This window comes from Lithobates pipiens, unplaced genomic scaffold (assembly GCF_037356315.1).
Source record: "Lithobates pipiens isolate NorthernLeopardFrog02 unplaced genomic scaffold, aLitPip1_a1.2 Scaffold_8, whole genome shotgun sequence".
Taxonomy (NCBI): Eukaryota; Metazoa; Chordata; class Amphibia; order Anura; family Ranidae; genus Lithobates; species Lithobates pipiens.
The window spans coordinates 35,848,755-35,870,380 of record NW_027507903.1 but is presented as its reverse complement, the minus strand read 5'-3'; the positions used below and the strand labels follow the sequence as shown (position 1 = coordinate 35,870,380).

At 42.3% G+C, this 21,626-nt stretch overlaps 1 protein-coding gene across 7 annotated transcripts in view; it reads left to right on the top strand.

Annotated features, from left to right (window-relative positions):
* Window positions 1-21,626, top strand: part of NTRK3 (neurotrophic receptor tyrosine kinase 3) — a 1,011,888-nt gene that overhangs the window by 275,175 nt on the left and 715,087 nt on the right. For all 7 annotated transcript variants that reach the window (XM_077472645.1, XM_077472644.1, XM_077472642.1 and 4 more), the window contains exon 3: window positions 13,899-13,973. In XM_077472645.1, coding sequence (XP_077328771.1) covers window positions 13,899-13,973 — 75 coding nt within the window. The remainder of the gene's footprint in view (window positions 1-13,898; window positions 13,974-21,626) is intronic.

The window sequence follows — 21,626 nt, the reverse complement described above, 5'->3', positions numbered from 1 at the left end:
AGATCTTGGCATTTTATAGTAGGCATACATTACTTACAAAAATGTGAAAAAAAAATGTGCTAGAAAATTCTAAAGAAGATATAAGCAGCAAACCTTCTGTGAGAAATGTGCACAGTAAGTAAACATAAAAATATATATAGGTCGCGCTATTCAATCATATAAATTAAATCAAACAGTCCACAGATAATGTGACACCAATGTGAAAATTTGTAAAAAAATCAGTCAACAAGTCAAGTCAAATTGACTCCTGATAACGATCTCCACCATCCACCACCGAAGTGATACCGATATCAGTGCCTCCACCAACAGCTAAAGGGCTCGCTTACCAGCCTCAATTGATCCCTCATTACAAGGGATTGTTAGCACTTGTGGTTTTAGCCCAGCCAAGGCCTTTCTCTGGGTCCAGATGGTCTCCCAACACATTCATCCCTTGATGCCGTAAGGGATATGGTGGTATCTCAAAAGAACAAAGTGCTCCACATAGTGTAAAATCTTTATAAATGTATTAAAATAAAAGAAATGTACTTACAGCTGTCGCTGATAAAATGCGCCTCAGATATCTCATGTGTTGGCCGCTACACGAAAGAACCCATCCTCTAGGCTACGTATGGGATTGGTGACATCTGGTGACATATGATATTGGCAAATTTCGTGTAGTACAAATTCAGATTTCAGCATTAAGGATTTTAATTTCTGATACATTTTTTAAAAGTTTTAAGTAGGGTAGAGTTGGAAGTGGAAGTGTGGCGTCGCTGTGCATGTTGACCGCGGCCATCTTGCTGGTTTGAAACCATCAGAAGTGTTTTAATTTACATGCTCTTTTTTTATCTTATACTGTGTAAGAATATCTATGTAGTTAAAATACATTTTAAGTGGTTTGATATACTACACCAAGAAGTGGTATTGGTTCTTACACCTTTAACATGAGGAGAGATGCCTGGATTCATGCTGGAGCAGTCCGTGGTGGCTAAGACTCAGAGGAGTTTGGTGTTTGGGCATTAACGACCACCTATAATCTAGTGGTCCATTCTTAAGGGTAAGAGGCTTGGCTTACTGTGGTGTTGGTGGAAGACTATTACCTATAAGCCAAGGATCACTCAACTATCGGGTGCTTACCAGGATTGATGGACTTTTTCTCTTCTTTTATGAACATTTATGCACTGCATTTTTCTTTTAAATACTTGTAGATTATTGTCTACAATATATGCTAGCTGCTGTCCGCCTGCTATTTTAACCTAAGCACAGTCATTTTTCTATTTTTTAATTTCAATATAAGTACTGTAGGTGACATGTAATCATAATAACAGTGTATAATAGAGAATTAATACCATGTGTGGTTCCCCTCACATTCGAAAGATAGCCCTTGTACACATGGTTGGAGAATCCGTCGGAATGTGTCCTATCGGACCGCGTTGTCGGATAATCCGACTGTGTGTGGTATGCATCGGACTAATTCCGTCGGAATATCCGTCGGACCCAATTTTCCAACTTGTTGGAAATATTTCCCGACCAACTGGGCCGATCGGACATACTCCGATCATGTGTAGAGAATTTTGATCAGACCAAGTGCCACGCATGCTCAGATCAAATTCCTACATCAAAGCTATTGGCTACTAGCCTGAATGTAGTCCCATCGTAACAAAATTACGTCATCACGTTCTGAAAGATCAGATTTTTCGACAACTTTGTCCGACTGTGTGTATGCAACAGTTCCGGACAAAATCCGAGGGACAAAATCCGACGGATTTGGTTGTCGAAATCTCCGACCGTGTGTACAGGGGCTTAGAGAGGTTGTGCTGCATGTGAAGAGGAGGACTTTGGTATGAGGAGGCCAGGAGCCAGGTTGTGACTATAACCTTGTAAATTCAAATTTTATCCAGTAGGTACAAGTGTGTGTGGTCAACTAGGAGGATTCTACGTAAGGCTGGCCATAGATGGAAATATATATATTTTTTGATCAGCCAGTGAGCTGTTTAAAAAAAAAAACTGATTCTCCCATCCACACAAGTGAGGTGGATGGGTGAATCCTCCACCTATTGGCTTTATGAGCTGATCGAATGAAAAATTTCAAACGTTCCCGTTCGAGAGAAGCCAATCGTTACATCATCTTATCTCCTTGATATTCTCTCTTTTCTTCCTCTGCACCAGCATCTGTGAACCTGAACACTGTCAGCTACAGCAGCCTTCCCCTGTAGCTGAGCTAAGATGTACAATTAAGGCTGTAAATACACACATTTTAATTACAGAAAATAACGTATCGTTTTTGAGACCAAAGAGAGAGAGAGATCGTTCTCAGTAAGGAAGTGACTGTTCTGGGCTTTAAGAAAATTAAAAATTACAGAAACGGGAGCAATGCTGGAATCAATTTACAGTGCACATTAATTTTGGTAGCATAATTATTATTGTGAAATTTATAATCCTTGCTAAAGAGCATTATTTTTATCAAGTTGTCATAGGTAAAGTTCTGTTTTAAGATCCAGAAAAATAAATAGTATTAAGTGTCATATCTAGCATTTTGGGATCGCGGACGAAATCGCCACAATTCTGCACATGCAATTGTCACGGGATGAATCACGCTGCAGTCATGGCAAATCGCACCACGTAAAGCTTGTCACCCAAAAAGGAGCTGGAGCTTCTTTTGGGCAACAAGCTTCATGAAGTACGGTTTTGCCGCAATTACAGTGTGATTTATCATGCAACAATTACAGCAAAACCACACCATGTTAATTCCAATTGAAAATCAAAAGTACCCGAACTAGCATGCTGCATTTTGCCAGTGTTGCAGTGAAATTTGGGATCACGAGAAGAATTGTGGCAAGGAGGACTTTGAAGTCCCCTGAATGTTCCTTTCCAGATTGGTATGGGATATGGAAATTTGACTGGTCCAGCTGGAGTGATTTGTGTTGACATACTGGATCCATAGCACTATGCCTTTCCAACGTAAACTGTGTTCTAGAGCCCTGCTTATATTATAAGAGAAAACTAAATGTTAGGGACAGTTTACTATGTAATTCATCATACTTTAATCATAGTGATCCATCTTTAGAAGCTCACGCCCTCGCAATTGTTACTCTTTGTTTGACCATATTGGTGTGATCTATCACCCTCTTGAATCTCTGCATCTCTCGGCATTCTCTCACTTTTTAGCGTTCCTTGCTTTACACCGGGGGGACATAAATTTTCTCTCCTGACTCTAAACTTATTTCATGAACATTCTCCTTTGGTCTTGACAGCTTCATTAACTCTTAATCTAATCTTTCCTCTTCTGTGCTCTAATTTAAAAACTCTCCCTTCCCACTGTTAGATCACCATCTAATAATATTTCACCACTTGATGCCACATCCAAAAGGGTTTTAAGAAAGCTGAGATTGATCCGTTGAGAATAGAAATATGGAGGATGAAATTGACTGCATTTTTAACAAAGTGTAGGCTGTGGAGCTGTCATTCTGGTCTTGGCTTCACTACCTAGTAAGTTAAGGACCAAAACTGATCATGTAGCCAGTGAAGTCTGAAAAGTATGTTCCTGGTCAGTGACTCACAAGGTTGTAGAGTCAAGATGACAATGACGACCCGGAGCTGACACCTTTACATATTAAGTCAGCAATAGAAGGAACATTATTTATGTTCTCAATAGGTATACTTAACCTATACAAAATCAAATTGACTTTTCTTGGTACCCTGGGCAAAAACATGCATTTAACCCATGCAGCGTGGTGGCAGCAATTATTATTATTATTTTTTTTATTTGCTATAGTTCAGTTACCATCCGGGCCATTTCTGACACTTTAATATTACATATAAAAATCTACTTTTTTTGCTACAAAATTACGTAGAACCTCCAAACATTATATATTTTTGTTTTAGCAGAGACCCTATAGAATAAAAAAGTGGATGTTGCAATTTTTTATGTCACGCAGTATTTGCACAGCGGTTTTTCAAACGCAATTTTTTTCCATGAATTAAAAAAAAAAAAAAACATTAAAGTTAGTCCATTTTTTTTTTTGTATGATGTGAATGATGATGTTGTGCCAAGTAAATCGATACCTAACATGTCTGTCATGCTTTAAAATTGCATCTGCCTGTGGAATGGCGGCAAACTATGGTGCTTAAAATTCTCCATAGGAGACAATTTAAAAGCATTTACAGGTTACCAGTTTAGAGTGGAGGTCTGGTGCTAGAATTATTGCTCTTACTCTGATGTTCGCGACAATACCTCACATATGTGGTCCGATCACCGTTTATACATGCGTGCGGGTGTAACATGTGCGTTCCCATTTGCGTGTAAGCACAGTGGGACGGGGGCACTTTAAAATATATATATATATATATATATATATATATATATATATATATTGTAAGGGATCTTCCCGGGGTAGGGTGTGTTTGGACACAGTTCACAGCAGACTTGGAATTTGATAAAGCAGATCTTGGCGTTTATTCGTGGTACAAACAGTCCAGCAAACAAAATATACAGCAACACCGTGCTTTTCTAAGTACAACAAAAATAAAAGTCCTAGCCCGGCTGGGCGCTTACTAACAGGTTCTGCTCACCTATCTGACACTTACAAACACAGCGTCTTTCGCCTGGATATCGCAGGGTGAGTTTTAGCTCCAGCAGTGGCTGTGCTTGCAGCTTCCTTCAACACACAGATTGTTCATTCCCTGGCTGAGAAGCAATCACCTGCAGACCCTACAGAGCCTTTAGCTTCCCAGGCTAATTAGGATCCAAGCTCACCTGATCCCAAACCCAGAACTGGATCGGGGGATGTGGAATGACAGGTCCCTCTACCAAACCTACCTGCCATTCCATATAAACCCAGGCCCGGCAAAATTTAAATAACAACTCAGCAGCATATCGCTGCTGAGAAACTGATCCATCCTGGATTTACCATCTCACACTGTGTAGCAACCTAGGTGAGATGTACACCCCCTCGATCACTTCTCCAGTGACATGTCTACATATCCCCCCCCTCTTTTTCAGACCGGAGGGCTGAGCCTTTTGTCCCCACAGACAACTTACCCTTGACAATGCGTCAGCATTTGCCTGTAATTTCCCTGGCCTGTGTTCCACAGTGAAATTAAAGTTTTGTAGGGAGAGAAACCATCTAGTCACTCTTGCATTTCTCTCCTTGTTTAACTTCATCCATGTTAGGGGGGCATGGTCTGTCACCAACTTGAATTTCCTGCCTAGCAAGTAATACTTTAACGATTCTAGGGCCCACTTTACTGCCAAACATTCTCGCTCCACAATGGCATAATTTTTCTCGGCCGGGGTTAGTTTTCTACTCAAGTACGTCACTGGATGCTCCTCACCATTCACTATTTGTGAGAGTACTGCACCTAAGCCTGTGCTAGAGGCATCTGTCTGGACCAGAAATTCTCGCCTGAAATCGGGGGTGACTAACACAGGTGGTTGGCACAAGGCAGACTTAAGGCTTTGGAAAGCCTCCTCGGCCTCTGGGGTCCACGTGACCATTGCTGTCTTTCCGCCCTTTGTCAAGTCAGTTAGCGGAGCAGCAACTGAGGCAAAGTTCGGCACAAATCTACGGTAATAACCCGTAATACCCAGGAAAGCTCTAACCTGTTTCCTTGTCAGGGGTCTAGGCCAATTCTGTATTGCCTCAATTTTATTTAGCTGTGGCTTAATCAACCCTCTCCCAATAATGTAGCCTAGATATTTGGCCTCTTCTAGGGCTAGAGCACACTTCTCGGCATTTATGGTCAACCCCGCATCACTTATGGCATCCAACACGGCCTGTACCTTACAGAGGTGACTTTCCCAATCAGGGCTAAAAATGACCACATCATCGAGGTAGGCGGCTGAGTAATCACGATGTGGTCGCAGAATCAAGTCCATCAACCTCTGGAAAGTTGCAGGCGCTCCATGTAACCCGAATGGCATCACTACATACTGGAATAGCCCATCAGGGGTGGAGAATGCAGTTTTCTCTTTAGCCTCACCAGAAAGTGGAATCTGCCAGTAGCCCTTTGTGAGATCGAGGGTGGTTATGTACCTGGCGTTACCCAACTTCTCAATCAACTCATCTACCCTGGGCATAGGATACGCATCGAACTTGGAGATCTCATTCAACTTTCTGAAATCGTTACAGAACCTCCAAGTTCCATTGGGCTTTGGGATTAGCACAATTGGGCTGGACCATTCACTCTGTGACACCTCAATTACCCCCAGAGCAAGCATACGTTTTACCTCGGCAGATACGGCTTCCCTACGTGCCTCGGGTATCCTATAGGGCTTAAGGTTTACTCTGCTTCTAGGCTCAGTTTCAATGTGATGATGGATGAGGTGTGTACGCCCTGGGAGGTCAGAGAACTTGTTTTTGTTTTTCTGTAAAAATTCCTGAGCCTCCTGTTTCTGTGACACTGATAGAGTATCACCTACCTTGACTGGAGGGATTGGTGGTGACAAATTATTAACAGTATTTGTCGCCACCAAGGATTCCCTGTCTTTCCAGGGCTTGATCAAGTTTATGTGATAAACTTGGAAAGGCTTCCTTCTACCTGGTTGGTGCACCTTGTAGTTCACCTCACTGACCTTTTCAACAATTTCATAGGGACCTTGCCACTTCGCCAAGAATTTACTCTCAACAGTGGGGACTAGTATAAGGACCCTATCGCCTGGGTTGAATGTCCTGATTCTTGCGGACCGGTTGTAAATTCTACTTTGGGCCTCTTGAGCCCTCTGGAGGTGTTCCCTTACCAGGGGCATTACAGTGGCTATACGGTCCTGCATTTGTGCTACATGCTCAATAACACTCTTGTATGGGGTGGACTCATTCTCCCATGTCTCTTTTGCAATGTCTAGTAGACCCCTAGGGTGATGACCATAGACCAACTCGAATGGTGAGAACCCTGTGGACGCTTGGGGCACCTCCCTAATAGCAAACATGAGGTAGGGTAATAAATGATCCCAGTCACGACCATCTTTTGCCACCACTTTCTTCAACATATGTTTCAAAGTTTTATTAAATCTCTCCACCAATCCGTCCGTCTGGGGGTGGTATACAGAGGTACGGATGTGTGAGATTTTAAATAGTCTGCATAATTCCTTCATTACTTTCGACATAAATGGCGTACCTTGGTCAGTTAGGATTTCTTTGGGGATCCCAGTCCTAGAGAACATATAAAACAACTCACGTGCAATTGTTTTAGATGCAGTGTTTCTTAAGGGTACAGCCTCAGGATAGCGGGTCGCATAATCCAGGACTACCAAAATATACTGGTGTCCTCTAGCTGACTTTACAATGGGACCCACTAAATCCATGGCAATACGCTCAAAAGGCACCTCTATAATAGGGAGCGAAACCAAAGGACTGCGAAAATGTGACACTGGGGCACTAACCTGACATGTGGGGCACGACTCACAGTATTTTTTAATGTCATCATATATGGCCGGCCAAAAAAACCTCTGGAGAACCCTCTCTCGCGTTTTGTCAGTCCCCAAGTGTCCCCCAAGAACATGGTTATGTGCCATGTCAAGCACCTGACGCCGGTACGGCTTAGGTACCAGAAGCTGTTCCACAATCTCATCCTTAACCTTATTAACCCTATAGAAAAGATCATTAGTCACCGAAAAATGTGGAAATCTTTTTTCAGCATCTGGTTCTTGAGGTACCCCATTCATTACAGCAACCTGCTCTCTCGCATTTTTGAGAGTGGGGTCCTGTAATTGTGCAGCCCCAAAATTATCTCTAGACACCTCTAAGTCTAGTATATTTTGCTCAGTGGGAGGAGCCTCCTCCTCCCCAGCCAGGACCTGTAAAGGAAAACAATCATTTTCATCCTGCATACTTTTATCATTCACAGTGGACAAGGCAACCCCCTTAGAGGTATCCTCACTCCTTTTGGGGATTTTTCTTTTTTCCCAGAGAGCCCAGAATAATGGAAAATCGCGCCCCAATATTACATTATGCATGAGGTTTTTAACCACACCCACTTCATATTGTACGGTGCCTTGTTCAGTCCCGACTTTAGCCAGCACTATAGGGTACATTTTTGTATCACCATGTATGCACACAACACTCATATGTTTTTTAGACTCTAAGTCCCCAGTCACCAGGCTAGCATGCACCAAGGTTACAAGGCTTCCTGAGTCCATTAACGCTTTAACAGGAAAGTCATTGATTGTAATATCGCAGATTTGCGGTTCAGTCTCTAGTCCAGGAACTGCAGCACAAGATGGTTCCGCAAATAGCGACTGACGCCGGCTAGCGTCACATTCCATGGGTTCAGAGGTAAGAGGGCAATGGGCCGACACGTGTCCCGCCTCATGGCATCTCCAACACTGGATAGGGCCTGGTCTCTTTGGCAAGGAGTCCTTTTCAGAGCCCCTTAGCCACCCGGGACCATCACCAGTCTTTTGTCCCTGAGACACCACTTGAGCCCTTTTCCCCCCATCAGCACCCCTCCACACTCCCCCAATAGATGGAAGTCTCTTACCAGCTGACGGCACAGATCTGGCGCTCCGGGGAGGTGAAGATGCTGCAGGAACATCACGGAGGTAGTCCTCAGTCGCCTGGAACCTCTCCACAAGGTTGACAAGTTCGTTTGCATTCTTAGGATCACCTTGTCCCACCCAGCGTTGCAAGTCAGTAGGAAGGGCTCGGAGGTAGCGATCCATCACGACCTTCTCTAGGATTTGTGCAGGAGTAGAAGTGTCTGGCTCCAACCACTTTCTTGCCAAATGGATTAGGTCATACATCTGGGACCTCGCTGATTTGTCCAGACTGTAGCTCCAGTTGCGTACCCTCCGGGCACGGACTGCAGTAGTAACTCCTAGTCGGGCAAGCATCTCCTCTTTTAGCCGAGTATAGTCCTTAACCTCTTGCTCACTGAGGTCATAGTAGGCCTTTTGAGGTTCACCTGTTAAATAGGGCGCAATTACCTCTGCCCACTCAGCGGCTGGTAACTTCTCTCGCTCAGCCACGCGCTCAAATACTGTTAGATAGGCCTCAACATCGTCCTCAGCAGTCATCTTTTGCAGCGCTTTCTGCACAGTCCTTCTCCCAGAAAAAATCTCTGGAGCGGCTCCCATCACCACAGGCGCCTCTCGATTTGCTATCAGGTGCTCAATAAGTTGTTGTTGTGCAGCCATGGACTGTTCATGTCGTCTATTGGCCTCTATCTGAGCCTGCTGTTGTGCAGCCATCATCTGCTGTTGTTCAGCCATGGACTGTTCATGTCGTCTATTGGCCTCTGTCTGAGCCTGCTGTTGTTGCAAACTCACTTGCATAAACTGCTTCAGCATCTCCTCCATGTTGCTGGACTGTTTTTGGAGTGTAGTTGCAGCTTTCACCCAGGACATCAGCAGCTGTAGCCAAGTCTGTCCACACCGTTGCCCCTAGCAACCGCGTTGCCCGCTACCTCCACCAATTGTAAGGGATCTTCCCGGGGTAGGGTGTGTTTGGACACAGTTCACAGCAGACTTGGAATTTGATAAAGCAGATCTTGGCGTTTATTCGTGGTACAAACAGTCCAGCAAACAAAATATACAGCAACACCGTGCTTTTCTAAGTACAACAAAAATAAAAGTCCTAGCCCGGCTGGGCGCTTACTAACAGGTTCTGCTCACCTATCTGACACTTACAAACACAGCGTCTTTCGCCTGGATATCGCAGGGTGAGTTTTAGCTCCAGCAGTGGCTGTGCTTGCAGCTTCCTTCAACACACAGATTGTTCATTCCCTGGCTGAGAAGCAATCACCTGCAGACCCTACAGAGCCTTTAGCTTCCCAGGCTAATTAGGATCCAAGCTCACCTGATCCCAAACCCAGAACTGGATCGGGGGATGTGGAATGACAGGTCCCTCTACCAAACCTACCTGCCATTCCATATAAACCCAGGCCCGGCAAAATTTAAATAACAACTCAGCAGCATATCGCTGCTGAGAAACTGATCCATCCTGGATTTACCATCTCACACTGTGTAGCAACCTAGGTGAGATGTACACCCCCTCGATCACTTCTCCAGTGACATGTCTACAATATATATATATATATATATATATATATATATATATATATATATATATATATATATATTTATTTTTTATCAAAAAAAAAAAAATATATATATATATATATATATATATATATATATATATATATATATATATATATATATATATACATACATACATATATATATATTAACACTTTTTTTGTACTAACGTTATTGCTTTTACAAGGGATAAACAACATCCCTTGTGACAGCATGTGCCATGACAGGTCCTTAGAGTCCTTTAGGGTCCAATGAATGCATGGTCTAATAGACCCCAAATTTCTCCTCTGGCCTCCGATGCAGTCGATCAGACAAAGATTGGTCTGATCAGCTGCTTTCCTGGTGGCCAGATAAACAAAGGGATGGAACCGTAAGTGGCAAAATACTTGTTTCCAGGGCTACAGAGAGAGAGAAACATCATCAGTTCCTGTCTCTTTGCAGAGGGCAGTCATTGCCAATGGCCACATCACTCCCGGGCACTGCAATGGGACCGGAAAGCCCGGGAGAGACGTTGGCGGGAGGGGGTAGGACCCCCTTCCGGCACCTGCAGAAGTGATCGAGTGGCTAATTAGCAAAAAAGAGAATCACCAGCAGAAAATATTGATACTGGGATGATGCCTGCAGGTGTAGGAATCATCCCGGTATAACCACTGAAACCCAAGGACGTCCATGTACGTACCTTTGGGCGTCAAATGGTTAGAAAAAAGGATATTATGGCTGTACTTTACTTCTGTTTATCCTCAATCTCTGTACTTGTTCTTGCTCTTGACCATATGTGGTATGAAAGCAGGGATTCTCAGCTAGGGTTCCTTCAGAGGTCGCTAGGGGTTCCCTGAGCAATGAGATAAGACCCCACTGACACCATTGATCCTTTTATCTAATTGTAAGGGCAGAATTCTATCAATGACCACAAGTGTAAGGGTCATTACTCCAAGTGACTATCACACTAATCTATCAAGAGTTGAGATTGAATGTTATTTCAAGGGTTCCTCTGTGTTGAAAAGGCTGAGAAAGGCTGCCGTAACGTATATCTAAAAACAAAAAAAGCTAATTTATTGCAGCTTACCGGTCCTTAGATGCGAGAGTGTATTCACTGTCTTTTTCAGGCTTTTTCCTTTCTCTTCACCTTGTGATCCTGCCAACAACACACTCCATGTCCTAAGATAACAGTCGCTTGCTGTACTTTATCTAAGCAGGATCACTGTGGTCACCCTAGGATAAGATGTGCTTTAGGAATACAAAACACTTATTCTCTCCAGATATGCATAACATAGTGGAGGGTGTTTTAGTCCTAATATACTTCCATCCTGATAACTTTCTCAATTGCATTGCAGAGTACACATGGCAACACTGCATTTCTGTCAGGATCAACAGATGGTGTATTACACTTATGAAACAGATAGAACAAAATATTTCAATGTCACATTTAAAAGACCATGGGAAATAAATAAGAAAAAGTTCATTGTTAGGCTTTGCATACTCTTTAATGCTCAAAGTGTATGTTATGTGTATGGTAGGTTAATAATTAAGGGCCTAACTATAGCTGTAGCAGAAAATTTGATGATGAGGCAGCTTGTTTAGAAACATAGAAAAGTGACGGCAGAAAAAGATCAAGTGGTCCATCGATACTGCTCGTCTGTTGGGTGTTTTTTTGTACGTCTTGTATTTTTTTTTGTTAACTTTCTTGTCTGAGTATAGATCTATGTTTGTCCCGTGCATACATTCTGTACTGGCAACTGATGAGGTTTAGCTCTGAGCTGTTTGTTCTCCTGGGTGTCTGATCCTGTGTATCATCTTGGTAATGCTATTCTCGTTAGTCCATGAAGTTATCAGTGCACTTTTGTCCTTTGCAACTCTATCAACTGAATAATTCACTGAATGAGCTCAAAGGCATGGAATGGTCTATGTAAGTGATGGCGAACCTTGGCACCCCAGATGTTTTGGAACTACATTTCCCATGATGCTCAACTACAATGCATGAGCATCATGGGAAATGTAGTTCCAAAACATCTGGAGTGCCAAGGTTTCCCATCGCTGGTCTATGTGATCTCTCACCAATTATGAAAAGGGTCTCATTGTTTCTCATCAGATACTAGTTAACCGGTTCCCGACCAGCGCACGACGATGTACGTCGACAGAATGGCACGGGCAGGCATACTGGCGTACAGGTACGTCCAATCTTCAATGCCGCCCTGCCATGGGGAGCGCGCCGGCAGCGTCGTGCTCCCGCGCTGGTCGGGACCCCCGTGAGTCCGGTCGCGGGACCCGCGGACTCGATCACCGTGGGCATACCCGCGATCGTCTCACGGGACGGCTGAATGGAGGAAATGCCGTGTAAACAGCATTTCTCCATTCTGCCTAGCAACTAGTGACGCTGATCTCTGCTCCATGTGATTGGAGCAGAGATCAGTGTTCACTAAATGAAAGCCCAACACCCCCACAGTTAGTAACATACCCCTAGGAACACTTAACCCCTACACTGCCACCCACTGGTTAACCCCTTCACTGCCAGTGTCATTTACACAGGAATCACTGCATTTATATAGCAGTGATTACTGTATAAATGACAATGGTCCCAAAAATGTGTCAAAAATGTCCGATGGGTCCCCCACAATGTCGCAGTCACAATAAAAATCACTGATCGCCGCCATTACTAGTAAAAAAAAATAATAAAAAATTATTAATAAAAATGCTATAAAACTATCCCTATTTTGTAAATGCTATAACTTTTGCGCAAACCAATCAATAATCGCTTATTGCGATTTTTTTTACCAAAAATATGTAGAAGAATACGTATCGGCCTAAACTGAGGGAAAAAAATGTTTTTTTATATATTTTTGGGGGATATTTATTATAACAAAAAGTAAAAAATAATGCGTTTTTTTCAAAATTGTCGCTCTATTTTTGTTTATAGCGCAAAAAAACACAGGGGTGATCAAATACCACCAAAAGAAAGCTCTATTTGTGGGAAAAAAAGGACGTCAATTTTGTTTGGGAGCCACGTCGCATGACCGCGCAATTGTCAGTTAAAGCGACGCAGTGCCGAATCGCAAAAAGTGGTCTGGTCTTTGACCAGCAAAATGGTCCGGTCTGCAAGTGGTTAAGTTGGCCATACACGGTTAGGTCTCTGTTAAAACGTTCATAGAGAAATCATTCTCATAACTTTCTCGCCATCATTGACGCAACTAATTTCATTTGAGAACCCTTAAATTTTCATCTACACCTGATATTTGAATGGAATCCCAGACGTACTAAACAGGTTTCATTACAATGGGTTGATTTATTAAAACTGGAGAGTGCAAAATCTGGTGCATCTCTGCATAGAAACCAATCAGCTTCCAGGTTTTTTTTGCAAAATCTTAATTGAACAAGCTGAAGTTAGAAGCTGATTGTCTGCCATGCACAGCTGCACCAGATTTTGCCCTCTACAGTTCTAGTAAATCAACCCAAATATGTCCAATTTTCCCTGAACAAAAACAACATTCACAGATAGAATTTCATTTGTTTGAGAAAAATGTTCCATTCCGTTCTTCCAACCTTCCATCTTTTCTCGTCACTATGGGCAATAACAAATGTCGATTTGACGCAACTTACCAATTAGAAAATCAGACACTAGTAAAAACGTGTATGGCCAGCTTTAGTCGTAACTTGGCTTCCCGTTCCAGCAGTAGCAGAAGTTCATCCATACGTCTTGTTAATTGGCATCGTTGATTAATTAGTTGATCTGGTCAGTCTTTAGTAACGTGTGTGACTTCCTAATCCCCGGCAATATGCTGAACTGAATCAATTATCTCCTTTCTATAAATATCACTACATCAGTAAATGAATATTGTATTGTCATGCAACAATCTTTGTTAATATCAACCTGTTTTTTTCTTTACAGAGAAATAGAGAACTGGAAAGGATTACACACATTGAATGCGGTGGACATGGAACTTTACACTGGACTCCAAAGGCTGTGAGTGCCAAACTTGCCTATTTTGATATTACAATGTATTATCTGACAAAAACAAATGTATCAGATATGGAAATGTCATAACATTTTAGCTTAATCTTTATAACATATGCTCAAATTTTAACTTTTTTCTGTCTGAAACATTATTGCATCTGCAGCTTTGGTTAATGAGAGTTCAATATGAACCTCTATGAACCATGATGTGAGATGCAGGTGTGACTTTGTGCCTAATTAATCTACCAGCCTTCGCACCTGCATACATCTGAACTAAGTTGCCGACTAGATATAATCTGCAAATAATTAGGTCTTGTACATGGTGTGTTGATACTACTGTGCTAAACCATGTGCCATGGATTTAAATGGATGGACTGTAGTTATGGATATATGTGTGTGTGTGTGTGAAGGTCCAAAAATGTGATTGTCATGGTCAGGCTCAGAAACCAGTAGCTATAGCAGTAGAGAGGCTCAGACGGACCAGCTGGATACCATTACCGTGGTGGATGACACAGGCTCATCTGAGATGCAAAGTCTAAGCACTAACAGCACTGTTCACCACAGCTCCTGCTAATGGAGATGGATTTTGCTGCATGTTACTACCAGGTCTTGGTCCTCAGGATGGCTCTACCAGGATGTGAGCAGGCCGGGGTCCAGTAGCAGATATAAGGTAGACCGAAGCACTGCTTCAAAGTACATATCCAGCAAGGTCGTATGTATTGGTATCGAAACATTGTTAAGCCCCATACACACGGTCGGACTTGTACAAACTTTTCCGTGGACTTTTGTACAAAGTGTGTTGTCCACAAGTTTGTATTGCATACACACGGTCGGACTTTTTGACAACAAACACGAACGTAATGACGTCACAACGTACTGACGCCGCTTCAAAAGAGGACGTTCAATGACTCCAGCGCCACCTTTGGTCAACTTCTGTATTGTAGTCTGATCGTTTGCAATGGTTCTGAGCATGCGTGTTTGTACCTTGTACAAAAGTCCGATGCTTTTGCGTACACACGGTAGGACTTTGCTCCATCGGACTTTTGTTGCCAGAAAGTTTGTCCGTTCGCACAGCCAACAAAAGTCCGATGAAAACAGAAAAAGTTTGTCCGATGGAGCGTACACACAGTCGGATGTTGCTCCAAAACAGCTAATTTGCATGTTTGTTGTCAAAAAGTCCGACCGTGTGTACGGGCCTTTACACAAGGTCACATCCAACAGGCAGAGGGCGTTCTGGCTACTGATAAGAATGACGTATGGGGTTTGATTTACTAAAACTGGAGAGTGCAAAATCTGGTGCAGACTTGTATGGTAGTCAATCAGCTTCTAACTTAAATGAGAAGTCCAGCCTGAGCTCAATTCGCTTTGCACTCCTGTGACCCATTTTCAGCAGAGAATGGGCTGAAGTCTGCTCTCTGCTGATGTCACCAAGATCAGTCCAAGAACTGTGTCATCACGACTCTAGAATTATGGATCTGCCCTCCACCAGGTGCCTGGACTGATGGCAGTTTCAGCCTCTCAGCAAGTCGCTGAGAGACTGAGACGGCCGTTTCCCGCCCCTCTGCAGCTCAGCACTCAATTGAGCGTGGAGGAGCAGAGAGGGGAGCTGCTGATTGACAGGCAGCATCTCTCCACTCAGGGAGGAGAGAGAACCGAGCCACTGGCAGTGTTTGATAGCTCAGTTCTCAGTGAACAGGTGACAGGGGACAGATGCAGCATCGGACCGATCTGCATCCACCTAGGTAAGTATGATTATGCATCCACCTAGGTAAGTATGATTATGCATCCACCTAGGTAAGTATGATTATGGGATAAAAAAAAAAATCCCATACTTCTCTTTTAAACTAACTTGTTTAATTAAGCTTCGACAAAAAAAAACAAAAAAAAAACTGACAGCTGATTGGTTTCTATGCAGAGCCACACCAGGTTTTTTCACTCTACAATTTTAGTAAATCAAACCATTGGTAAGGTTAAAGCAGAGTTCCACCTATTTAAAAAAGTGTAGCTGCTGACCTTTAATAATTGGACACTCACCTGTCCCAGGGTCCAGTGATGTGGGCGAACGAAGCCTCGCTCCTCTCACCCTCCTCTCTGTGGCACCGGCATTTTAACTGTGGGCGCCCAGCTGTGGCTGGGCACGCAGTGAGCATGCGCGAGCTGTGCTGCACACTGTGAATGGCCGCGCAATCTTCTGGGACCTGTGATGTGTCCCAGAAGATTGCAGGGAGAGACGGAGGGTGGAAAGGTGAACTTCCTTCCGTCGCCGTGGACCCCCGGGAGGGAGCTGGGTGCCTCTAAAAAGAGGTTATCTGCCCCCCCCCCAAAAAAAAAATGACATACCTAATGTGGAATGTCTGGGGGGTTATCATCACTTAAAGTGAAAGTTAAATTTTTGGGTGGAACTCCGCTTTACCAAGTTATGCAGTGCGTATACCAGTTAATCCAGGGTTGCCACATAGTTATAGCTTTGGAGTATTTGTCATTACTGATTGCTGAGCAAGCATGATTTTATACGAACAATGGGTTTCTACTATTCTGATCACATCCAAAATAACAAGTATACAATTAGACTTCCAATGCCTGACTATTGATAGTCTTCTTGCTAATAGAATGGGTGGTAATAGATCCAAATTTGGGAATTACACTTTTGATTCCTAAGGATAATATTACCAGCCCTGGGGACAATTGTAAGTGTGAATTTGAGTTTTGAGGGTATATGGAAGATTTTTGGCCAGAATGTAGATTGATTACCTTATTATTGGGATGTTATAAATTGTACAAAAAATCTCCTGCGCTCAGGTGCCCAGTCAACTAAGTAAGTGTGGTAACCAACCCCCTTAGCAAAGTCAATGGAATGTCACAGATCTTGCTGCCCTCCTCGGAATAATGGGTATCTTTAGAACTGAAACATACAAAAAGAACAGGAGGGCGCACCAACCTTGTGCATTACCAAAGATAACATTTATTCATAAATATAACAAGAAATATACTCACAAACGAGCGTTAAAACAAGGCTTAACAATACTCCAGCAATTGCGTGTAGTATCTCTAGATGCCTACAAACTGGACCAGATATTTGGAGGAACCAGATGGCATCGCAAGCAGCTTACGCTTTACAGTGGCGGACCCTCTTCCTCAGAGCCATAGCTGTGGTATCTTTAGGCATCTAGAGATACTAAATGTGGAAAGAATAAAACATACTGCGCTATACACAAGTGAAAATAATGCTACAAAAAGCAGCTACATATGAATGTGACAAAAATTCATGTGAAAAAGCAAAAGAAAATGTAGCGCTAATATCAAAATAATAAATATAAAATAAACAAGTATATATATTAAATATGTGTAAGTCCACTAGAAGTTCATCTAGAGGGATAACAAGACCACCATGGATCCAAAGCCAGCCACAAGCAGGGGAAACCAACAGCACACTGTAATTCAGAGGGTAATGGCATCCACGAAGGTAGATATAATTAAATACTCTTACCAGAGTTGATGGACCTGTGTGTCAACGACACCAGATCAGACGAGCATAAAATAAGAGGCCACTTGGAGACAGGATAGCAGGTCACCGATGATCCTCCACCAACATCGATCGATGTACGTCTTATGGAGACTCTTATAAGGCCAAAACCAGGGTAAAGAGGAGGTCCAATGTTGGTATATCTCCCAAGGTGGTCAATACATTCATGGTGCGGGTGTTATGAAAAACATAAAACACGTGCTCCCTATGGTGTAGGTCAAAAAATACAATTTGGCTTTTTATTTGCATAAAATACCAGCAATTAACAAAATTACAGCAACAAAAGATAATAAAAATGTAAAATAGTGATCACAAGACTTAAAAAGCAATATTGGGAGCGGAAAAACTGTGCCCTACGAGTTTTGTCCGAAATGGACTTCTACCAGGGCATTTTCCTTCATCTAGAGATACTACTCGCAATTGCCAGAGTATTGATAGGCCTTGTATTTCACATACAGTAAAACCTTGGTTTGAGGGTAACTTGGTTTGAGAGCGTTTTGCAAGACAAGCAACATTTTCTAATAAAGTTTGACTTGATATACAAGTAACATCATGTCACAACTGAATATAAAAGAGAAGAGGGACGCCTCTAAGTGTAGCAATATTGTTATATTTAATGAAGGTACAACATTTAGCAACTCACATGGTTGATAATTAAAGGAGGTACATCTAAGTATGCAGGCATCTGGGGTAAAGCGCTCCACATAGACCGTCCTCTGCACTGCCATGGATGTCATCCCTTCCACACTGCAATCCACGAGCGTTTCAAGCCTCACTTTCAGATCACTTTACTGCAGGGTAGTCTTCCCGGTCACGATTGCAGAATGTGAATGTGACAAAAATTCATGTGAAAAAGCAAAAGAAAATGTAGCGCTAATATCAAAATAATAAATATAAAATAAACAAGTATATATATTAAATATGTGTAAGTCCACTAGAAGTTCATCTAGAGGGATAACAAGACCACCATGGATCCAAAGCCAGCCACAAGCAGGGGAAACCAACAGCACACTGTAATTCAGAGGGTAATGGCATCCACGAAGGTAGATATAATTAAATACTCTTACCAGAGTTGATGGACCTGTGTGTCAACGACACCAGATCAGACGAGCATAAAATAAGAGGCCACTTGGAGACAGGATAGCAGGTCACCGATGATCCTCCACCAACATCGATCGATGTACGTCTTCTGGAGACTCTTATAAGGCCAAAACCAGGGTAAAGAGGAGGTCCAATGTTGGTATATCTCCCAAGGTGGTCAATACATTCATGGTGCGGGTGTTATGAAAAACATAAAACACGTGCTCCCTATGGTGTAGGTCAAAAAATACAATTTGGCTTTTTATTTGCATAAAATACCAGCAATTAACAAAATTACAGCAACAAAAGATAATAAAAATGTAAAATAGTGATCACAAGACTTAAAAAGCAATATTGGGAGCGGAAAAACTGTGCCCTACGAGTTTTGTCCGAAATGGACTTCTACCAGGGCATTTTCCTTCATCTAGAGATACTACTCGCAATTGCCAGAGTATTGATAGGCCTTGTTTTAAAGCTCGTTTGTGAGTATATTTCTTGTTAGATTTTATGAATACATTTTATCTTTGGTAATGCACAAGGTCGGTGTGCTCTACTATTCTTTTTGTATGTTATAAATTGTCACAGTTGCCTTTTAATAGTGATGTCAACCCTATACTTCTTCAAAACTTTAACCTATCCTGCATGCAAAACCGCAGCTATGTTTGAGAAACGTCTTGTATAGCTGTGAAAGTTTACCCATTAGAGAAAACTGTAAAATAGCTTCCAGAAGAATGGATTGAAAAGCTGATTATTAACTGTTCCAAAAAAATAATAGGTATACATAACCTGTCCTCAGTATACCATGGCCTGTTTACTGACTGGATAACATTAATCAATATGATGCAGGTCTTATAATAGGACAACACTATCTTTTAAGCAAGTTAAAAAATGGAGTAATCCATGGTAACCAATGACCTATTTCAAGATTAGAGCTGTAGAAATAATGAACGGGAATGATAGGTTGCTGTAAGGTTTGGCATTGCTCTTAAACTTATTAAAACATGCTGGTAGCTTTTAAATGGTCATTTTTTTTTTTTACATATGTAGATTCCCCGCAGCTAGTTCCAGTATTTTTTCCAACACTTACATCATATTTAAGCTGTAGTGGTCTTCCGTGAAACACAGAGTACAGGAACTGGCAAGCTCTTAACAAAAGGCTTTATTAGCTCATGCTAATGAAGTTGTTTGCAGAGCTCCACATCCTGTAAAATTCCTGGACCTTCACATAAAATGCTCACTTATAAAATCTGGACTAATGCCTCTACTGTGACAAATGACTTTTACCAAACAAGATGGACTTTATTGGATACACTGTCTAAATGATGAACAGTTTTAATGGCGTTTCTCTACTATAAATGTTCAGTTGGAAAATGCATTTTATGGAAGGATTCACAGTATTTCACATACAGTAAAACCTTGGTTTGAGGGTAACTTGGTTTGAGAGCGTTTTGCAAGACAAGCAACATTTTCTAATAAAGTTTGACTTGATATACAAGTAACATCATGTCACAACTGAATATAAAAGAGAAGAGGGACGCCTCTAAGTGTAGCAATATTGTTATATTTAATGAAGGTACAACATTTAGCAACTCACATGGTTGATAATTAAAGGAGGTACATCTAAGTATGCAGGCATCTGGGGTAAAGCGCTCCACATAGACCGTCCTCTGCACTGCCATGGATGTCATCCCTTCCACACTGCAATCCACGAGCGTTTCAAGCCTCACTTTCAGATCACTTTACTGCAGGGTAGTCTTCCCGGTCACGATTGCAGACTGACATCGGTGAGAGCCGGCAGGGTGGAGGACGGTCTATGTGGACAGCTTTACCCCAGATGCCTGCATACTTAGATGCACCTCTTTTAATCATCAACCATGTGAGTTGCTAAATGTTGTACCTTCATTAAATGTAACCATATTGCTACACTTAGAGGCGTCTCTCTTCTCTTTTATACTCTGTGGCTCCTGCTGGATTTTGCTTCTAATCCCCTTGTGGAGGCTTTCATTTGTGGATGGATGTTTTATGGTTGTACAACCAATCACATTGTTATAATCCTTTTATATGGACTATAAACTGAAGGACTTATAAATAAATGAATAGTTGTGGAATGAATCATCTGAGTTTCCGTTATTTCTTATGGGGAAATTCTCTTTGATATACAAGTGCTTTGGATTACAAGCATGTTTCCGGGAACGAATTATGCTCGCAAGCCAAGGTTTTATTATACCTTGTTTGCTTTAAATGCCCAAAGCATAGAGGACACCCATCATCTCCTTCCACTTAAAGGGGCGTTCCGGCCAATAATTATTATTTTTTATTTAAAGTCAGCAGCTACAAACACTGTAGCTGCTGAGTTTTAATAAGGACACTTACCTGTCCACCGATCCCATGATGTCGGCCGCCCCGTTCATCGGATCGGCTGCCGGCGCCTCCATCTTAACGAAGGGAAACAGGCAGTGGAGACTTGCGGCTTCACTGCCCGTTTCCTACTGCGCATGCTCGAGTGAGTCGTGCGGTGCTTTGTGAATGGCCCCATTGTTTTCTGGGACACACACATGTCCCAGAAGGCAATGGGGCCACTCACCGAAGAGGAGGAAGCACCGCGGAATAGGAAGAGGCAGAATAGGAAGACTGCCTAGCAACAGCGGTTTCAGGTAAGTTAAAACATTTTTTTTTTTTAAGAATATTAATGCATTTTTTTTTTTTTTTGGGTGGCCCTCCACTTTAAACAGATCCTGTAGTTTAGTGCATGTGATATGCGTTCCCCATAGCTGCCCAATGAACATAAAGGCCTCATGAACACAGGGCATTTTCACAGCTGCTTTTATCGGCGTCAGACTTTTTCTGCTTAAAAAAGGCCTGTCCATGTTATTCTATGGCTTCATGCACACAAAGGCTTTTAGAAGCTGTATGTGGTATAGGCATTTTCAAGCTAAAAAAAAAACCCAGGGCCAGCGCGTTCTGAGGACCGCAGTTATCTGACGCCACTAAAAGCTGCTAAACTTGGCTTAACATTGGATACAGAAGATTTTGAAGGAGAAGATCTGAGCTGTGTGACA